Here is an 8,411-nt window from a genome sequence, read left to right on the forward strand (position 1 = left end):
TCAGAAGTGACTGATTAAGATCTGGTCCTGGCAATACACTATATGTAAATGTCATATGACATGAAATTTTCCATCATTATATAGCCGCTAATATGTGCAATATTGGGGATTTTCCTTACGCCATTTACTTTGTGTGTCCACACCAGCAAAAATGTAATAAAATTATGTCTCCACATTGCCTGCGTGGGTAGATATGGAATGCCATATCATATGACATTTACATATAGTGTAAACTACCCCTAAGTGATCGTTTAACGAAACGCCCTGCACTTTTGCCGCAGCATCAAAAACTAAACGCAAACTATCTTTTCGTGGATTTACGACAGCAAAATGTGGTAGGAAAAATGTTTTATCAGAAATTATTTTCTCTTCCTCGGCAGTGAGACGTCTTGCATATCCTTCATTCAATAAATGCCGCATTTTTGATCTGTATCCCATTTCCAATTTTTTATTCGTTTTGAATTTCCTCTCTACAAGTTGTAGTCTATTTAGTGCCATTGAATATGAATCCGGAAATTTATACTCATCACTTTTCCATAAAAGACCGCATTGGAAACGACCTCCACGTAAAGTAGTGGTGTTCTTTAAAATTGCAAGTGCTCTCTGATCATCCTTTGATAGAACCGGTTTCGCGTCCAGCTTCACCATACACGATTCCGTATCAAAATATTGTCTCATAATACTTTCTAATGTTACATCCTCTGCACTTGACTTCCTTGTATGTAGCACTCTTTTTGTTAAATGCTCACTTTCAGTACCACACGGGCCATACACTACCCATCCCAATCTCGTTTTCACTGCTATAGGGCCATTGTCATCTGGACACATTGGTACATCAATAGGCACAGTTAAAAAGGCATGTGTCAAACTTAGTATCATCTGTGGCTTAATATTGAAATAGTTCTCAATTGGCAATTTCGACAGATCACTACTACACTTTAATCCATTCAACGCGAACGATTGGGTTGGCAACTCCAAATTTTTTATCAAAAATCTCTTTGAAATTTTATATTTCACGCTATCATCTTGAGTTCCACTAATAGACACTTCAACAGTTTCTGACTGCTGACTCGAACAGTACCCATTTAGCCATTGCAATTTCAAGTTTCCTTTTCGTCCCTGCAATCCAATTTGTTTTCCCAATTCCCACTCTAGCATAGTGGCATCTGCGCCGTCGTCAATAAATGCATAGGTTGAGATACACTTTTTTTGGGCCATACAACTTTATTGGAATCATTTGAAACAAGATCTCACTACTTTTACTTCCAGCATGAAAATTTCTTCTTGGACTCTCAGTTTCTGAACATGTGTGACGTTTACCAGCATCAGCTGTTTTGTGTAAAATGTAATTATGTGATTTATCACACCCGTCGATACCACAACGTTGCTTATTAAAACATTTTACAACTTGGTGCTGTCCTTTAAGGCACGAAAAACATAAACGTAAATCACGGGCTTTTTTCCAACGATCATCAATAGAAAGATTCTTAAACTGGTGACAATTTGTTATACTTTGGCATCTTCCAGAACATATTACACATTTGTGTCCAACACTCGCAGTAAAGGCAAATTTGTTTTTATTTTGCGACCTTTTGTTTTGATGCGCAGGTGCTGATGGCAAACCGTCTGATACCATATTTGCAATACGTTTCAGATTATCAAGCCATTCGCAGAAGTCTACCAAGTCTACAGGTCGATCCAGAGAAATGCACTTTTCAGCCCATTGCATTTGTTTTGACTGTGGAAGCTTAGAAACAAGCTCGCTTAATAATGTTGGATTACTTAAGTGGTGCTTTCCATCCGCCGTTTGCAGAAACCGAACCATGTTGGTCACCTTTGTTGAAAATTTTACCAGCAAATCGAGCTTACCCTCTGGAACATATGAAATCGCACTTACTTTGTCAATTTGGCTTCGTATCAATTGCTTAATAATGTTGGATTACTTAAGTGGTGCTTTCCATCCGCCGTTTGCAGAAACCGAACCATGTTGGTCACCTTTGTTGAAAATTTTACCAGCAAATCGAGCTTACCCTCTGGAACATATGAAATCGCACTTACTTTGTCAATTTGGCTTCGTATCAATTGCTCCGAACGACCAAAAGTTTGTGAAAGAGTGAATATAATCATTTCAACATTTTTTGAACTTGACAAAAGTGATTCCACTGTTTCTCTTGCATCCCCATATAGAGCTTCGCGAATCCTTATAATGTTCTGCAGTGGTGTGTACGCGAATTCTGCTGTTGTTTGCCGGAAGTCTTCTACGAATGTGGACCATTCCTCTGGCAGTCCCCCAAATTTTGGCAGTGGGTATATTTTGGCTTTATGTGATGCTGAACCCTGGCTGTGGAAAGAGTTATTAATAAGAGACTCACCATTATTATTTGACGTGGCTGCAGCATCACTCTGTACACCCTCCACTTCACCGGACACTGCTGCTGTTGATTGCCCTTTACCATCAACCTTTTCTGCCACAGCTTTGATTTCCTTTTGCAGTGACTTTATACTTGCGGCTGTCTGCTCTTTCTGTGTGTTTATCACCTTCTGGACTGCATGTATTTGCTTCGTCATTTCTTTCTGCATGTTTGGCAGTGCCTTCAGGATGTCTGTTTGTTGGCGGTCTGTATCCTTTGTGGGAGTTGTTGCTGCCATTTCAGCCGACAATTCTTGGCGGGACGTTGTTGCGGGGGAGTTTGTTGTGGCGTCGTCCTCCATTTCATAACGTTTTGGAGCTTTACCTTTATTGGATCTTTCACTTTGCCTCGGTGTCTGGGACATAGTTTACTTTACCAATTGTCATATAACCTCAAATGTTCCACATTGATTCGTGAAATCGGAAACAGCAGTCAATAATTCCGAAAATAGACGTCACGAACAATTAACATAAATATTCAATTGGTTTCTCAATATTGTACACCATTTGTACAAAAATCTGGAAAATAGCCAAATCTCGCAAAGACGTCGCAAACAATTAATACAAATCCAATTGATCTCCACAAAACTCCATTTGTTCCAGCGAAGATTCAAGTTGTCCAACAAAGAATAAAGATGTCGTCGTTAATGAATAAAAACTCCGGTCATTGTGTTAAATTTAGAATGAGAAAATGTATTCGTAGATTGAGAATTTATTCTCTATAAAGTAAAATGAAATAAAATAAATACTTAAATCAATTTGGATTTTAATACATTAATATTTTCAAAGACTCACTTGTTGTGGGACAACAAACTTTATGACGACAAATTACAAGACAAAAAATGGCTGATTTTCAGCCTTTTATATCGCGAAACAAATCAATAAATTTAAAATGTTGGCAGTAACAAAAGGAACAACTCAAAAACAAAACAATATTGACTTCAGTTACAACAACATAGACAATCGATAAACAATAAGTCTGACTTTAATAATCGATAGGGTTACCAGCTGCATAATTTTAAGGGACCGGGTTTCCGACACTAACATAAATTTTTCTGCGTGCATATATATCATTCCCCGATATTGCTATTACTCGGTCAATTTTAAAAGAATAACCTTCAAATTAAATATCTGATATTTTTTTAGGTGCCTAATCAGTTTTACCGATTTTGATAAAAATCGGTTTAGATTTTGATATAGTCCTTATACATACATCATTTTCCGATTTTGCTATAACTCAGTAAATTTTAAGTTAATAACCTTCAAATTTAATATGCAATATTTTCTAAAGTCCCTGTTCCCTGTTCAAATTTGCAGATTTAAACAAAATTTTTTTCAGATTTGGATGTAGTCCCTATATATAACAGTACTTGTGTTTTTAATATTCCTTCTTAAATTAACTGCCTCGAGTTCCCACATAGTTCGTTTGAATCAATCAATCTTGTATAGAATTTTCACAGCTACAACATATTCCTTAAGTCCATTTCGAAAAGATTTGCAGTTTTAAAGCTAAACGCGACAAAAGCGATTAGATGTCAATGAGAGCCGTACCTAAAATTTTCTGGCCGACATTTTTGCAGAACATTTCGAAGCTGAAAACCGTTATCTTGGGGTACTTTTATAGCGGCTCTTAAATTAAAGGACGAAAAGGACATTGAAGGAAGCGAGTTAGAAGGTCGAAGTGCTCTACGAAAATAATCCCCATTCGATTTGATTGAAGACATGTCATCTCAAAAATAAGCTAAAGCAACAGTGAACAAAGATATAACGCTAATACCTGATGGCTTATAGGGTCTCTAGCTAAAACACGCGAATCTGTCCTTCGGGGTTCTGTATATACTCACCAAGGGCTTTCATCTCCAATAGGAATTTTCCACCCCCCAGACTTTGAGCTCCATTTTGTTGCACAGTGTTATAGCTTTTTTAACAAATGGGCATTTTTTAAATATATGAGTTTTTATAAGAGTTATATGAGTTTTATGAAAACCCAAGGAGTATTTTTTTAATTTTTAATTTTTTCCAATTTTTATACCCTACTCCACAATGTTGGTAGGGTACTATAAGTTTGTTTTGCTTAAAATTCATGTAACACCGCGAAATATTCGTCGTAGACCCCCCATGTTGTATACCGTTTTTCATATCTCGGCGAGATAAAGCGATATAGGGATGTGTGTCCGTCTGTCCATTATAAATTGTAATCAAACTCCAGGCCGAAATTATGGACCGATCGTCACGAAATTTGGTATGGAGATCGGTTTTAAATCAGAATAGATCGCTATTGTTATTGGTGATAATCGTGAAATATTTAGCGGGTGAAATAGACCAAAAACAATTTTAAATAAGGTTTGAGTTTATGGCATAGGAAATGCTTGCAATTCAACATGATGATTAGATAGTATTTAGCGGGTAAAATGGATCGAAACTTTTGTGTGAAAAATGGTTAAATTTGTAATATATGTCTAATATCTTTATTACTGGTGGACACAATACGCCCTCGTGAGTTATATTTGGAAGCCGGTGTCTCGACCTTTCCATTGATGCCAATTATATTGATGTACGTGGTCAGATAACAGAGTTAGAACCTAGTACATATATACAAAGATCCCACAGTTTTAATTGTGTAGTGAAAACATAACCAAAGCAGAGTTTGCAGTTATAGTTGTATACAGAAAAATGTTTACCAGAGGTAAGAATTCCGGTCAGAGAAGATTTTGGGTAATGATCGGATAGTATAGCGGTTGAAATTGATCATAACTTTTGTGGGAAAAATATCAAAATTTAACTTTTGGTAAATATTTTATTTCTTGGGGACATGTTTCGGAAAATGACTTGAGAACCAGCTCTTGATTTTTCGATGGGCATTAGATGGTTAGATGAACGGTTAGATAACTGAACTACTGGCTAATATATTATTGGCGTCCTTTATGGTTTTGATTTTTATACACTACCGCACGGGGTATATGTAAGTTTGGGTATAACAAGTTTGTTTTGCCCAAAATGCACGTAACACCGCGGTGTGGTATACCATTTTTCATATCTTGACGAAATAAAGCGATATACCGATGTGTGTCCCTCCGTCTGTCTGTCCATTAAAAATTGTAATCATTCTCCAATTTGTAATTTGTAATCATACGAAATTTGGTATGTAGGTTGGTTTCACATCAGAATAGATCGCTGTTGTTTTTGGTGATCGTAAAGTGGGTGAAATGGACCAAAAACAAAATTTTTACTCAATTTTTTAGCTGTTATGTAGGTCGCAATAATACTCCGATCGGAAGAAGAAGAATGTAAGAAGATGATCAGATAATGTATAGCTGGTTAAATTGACCAAAACTTTTGTTTGAAAATTAAAAAGTTATATTTGGAAGAGGAACTCTTGACCTTTTCATTGATGCCAACTGTGTTGACATACGTGGTCATTATAAATTTTAATAAACAATCAGAACTCAATCTTATGTCAGTCGTCGTGATATTTCGCAGGGAACTCTGGAACTCATGACAAGGACGAATCCTACTTTTGGATATATGTAGATCATGTACTATTTATTGAGTCAAATGGACCATACATTTTGTGGGAAACTTTCGAAATGTGTATTGTATGTCCGAGTAGTTCTGGAGAACTTAATTATAATAAAGAGGAACTTTTGACATCTACACTTAAAGTATGTGGTGGGTCTTGAATACAAATCATGTCAATAATGTGGTCAAAATGGCATGGGACCAACATTTTCCTATATTGATCACAGTTGCCACTAATATTTTGATCACACACCTTCTGAACTTTAATCTAAATTTGAACTATAATTATTTATATGTTACCTGATATTTTAACCTGCATGAAGATCCACAGTTTTTCCAATACAGTTTCTCGACTCTTTAAGGAGTATCTTTGTTTACAAAATTAATTCTTATCCGCCGAAAGATAATGCAAAAGTAGTGGAGTAGGGTATCACATGGTCGGCCTAGTCCGACTATAACCTTAACATATCGTCTACTAAGCACGAAAAGGTCGGAAGTCCACTTTTTTGGTAATCGCGTTTTTGTTACAGAATGATAGTACATACAAGTCAAAACACGTCGTATGATACAAAGAAAATTGTAGTATGTCGCGTTTTTATATGTTTTGCCCATGTAGGAAAAGGCCGTAAGTCCACAAAACGTACAAATTTGTGTTCGAAAAGTACGAAAGTCTACAGCAAAATGTATATTTTAAAAGAATACTACATCTAATGTAGTTCAGATATAATGTTTAACGTCATCCATGGTTGGTGTGCATTACAAAGAACTAGTGTACACCTTTGGATGATAATCGGATGATATTTGGCGGAGCCAATGGACCAAACTTTTGAACAAAAATCTGATAATTTCAATGTTTTTGTGAAAAAGGTTTGTATTTTTGCTATTGTCTTGCCAATACTGGCATTTGTAAACGCAGGGTTAAAACCTGGCTAATGCCAAGTTTAAGGCCTGGGTACATAAGCGGCTTCGCCGGGTTGCCTTGCTTTCCTGCTTCATTTCTGAAATAATAAAAATAAAAGAATAAAGAAGGCCGAGCAAATTTCAAACTGGGTTGCCCTTTTCTTTTTTATTGTTTTATCAGAAGTAAGCAAGGTAAGCAGGCAAAGCAGCTTATGTACGCAGCCCTTTACACTTGCGCTACATTTCTGCTGGAGTTTTTGAAATTTCCGTAATTTTTCCGTTCCCATAATTTTTAAGAAATTTGTATGAGGAAGTAATTTTTGACAATTCGCTCTTTTTTCTAACATTACGATTAAAAAAGAACGGGAACACAATGAAAACTGGCATTGTGACAAGTAATTTAATATTTTTTCACATTGATTACAAATTTTGATACTAAAATTTTTTGTTGCTGCAATTGACCATCTACATTAGGCCGGGCGCCTGGAAATTCTGATTTTTGGGATTGTACTGAGCAAAAAAGTCAACTAGACCATATGTCTACGGTGAAAATCGAGCCCCCGGATGTTGACTTGAAGTTTTTTTTCAAGGATTTTTGGATATTTTGGCATATAACAACCAAACCACTAAGATTTTCGATCCAACACAAAGACAACAATTGTAGCCAAGACAATAATAAAGAACTGCCTAGTACATCGCAAAAGCATTGGAACGCTTCTTCAAGTAGTTATGGCCTCAAGAAGGTGCACATTTTTCGGAAAATATCGATAAACGACACTGTGCTACAAAATGGAACTTAAAGTCAGTGGGTGGAAAATTTCTTTTGGAGATGAAAGCCCTTGGTGAGTGTACTGAGAACCCAAAAGGAAATTTTCACCATATGTCAAGTTTCCGAGATATTGCGTGATTAATGGTTTAATTTTGGCCCCTTATGCTATGTTTACATTTACGAAATCCACTCGATTTCATCTGTCAAATTCATAGGTTAAACGTCAAATGAAATCCAATGGATTTCAGATGAGATTTCATTTGACGTTTGAGCTATGGAATTGACAGATGAAATCGTGTGGATTTCGTAAATGTAAACTTAGCATTAATTTGTGATCAAATAGCTTTATATCTCTCTAAAGCGTTATTGTAGCTTCATTTTGACATTACATGCCTACAGTCAAATCGAATGGTGAATCTTTTTGTAGAATATTTCATCTCTCTAACTCAATTCCTTTCATGTCCTTTTCGTCCTTTATTTTTTGAACCGTAGTAAAAGTACCACAAGGCGAGATTTTACAGCATCCAAATATTCTACAAAAATGTTGTTCAGAAGATTTTAGGTACGGTTCTCATTGATGACCAATCGATATTTCCCCGTTTTCATGGTCCATTTTGACATTTTACCGGTTTTTGTTCAGAAAACTATGTTTTGTTTTTATGTATATTCGTTATTGGTCTGTGGTGCTTCTGAAATACTTACCATAAATAGCTCTTGTAATGACGAACACGTTAATAACAAATTTTATTGGAGGACAGATCCGGTTATCTAAATTTTTGAACCGGATATTCTGATATTAAAACCGATTTTGGA

At 36.0% G+C, this 8,411-nt stretch overlaps 1 protein-coding gene across 1 annotated transcript; it reads right to left on the bottom strand.

Moving 5' to 3' along the window:
- Positions 1-419: 419 nt before the first annotated feature.
- On the bottom strand, positions 420-3,300 carry LOC141397408 (uncharacterized). The gene is made up of 2 exons (XM_073973553.1): positions 3,206-3,300; positions 420-3,129 (listed from the first exon to the last, which is right to left on the bottom strand). Exon 2 carries the CDS (start codon positions 2,773-2,775, stop codon positions 1,918-1,920), a length of 858 nt encoding a protein of 285 aa, XP_073829654.1. The 5' UTR covers positions 2,776-3,129; positions 3,206-3,300; the 3' UTR covers positions 420-1,917.
- Between the last annotated feature and the right edge of the window lie 5,111 nt (positions 3,301-8,411).

The sequence above is a fragment of the Musca autumnalis genome, unplaced genomic scaffold, assembly GCF_047663935.1.
Source record: "Musca autumnalis isolate F117 unplaced genomic scaffold, ASM4766393v1 scaffold_3, whole genome shotgun sequence".
Lineage (NCBI taxonomy): Eukaryota > Metazoa > Arthropoda > Insecta > Diptera > Muscidae > Musca > Musca autumnalis.

Bases quoted from the DNA above. Each gene is read 5' to 3' on its own strand.
- LOC141397408 (XM_073973553.1), bottom strand. From the start codon at position 2,775: ATGTCCCAGACACCGAGGCAAAGTGAAAGATCCAATAAAGGTAAAGCT.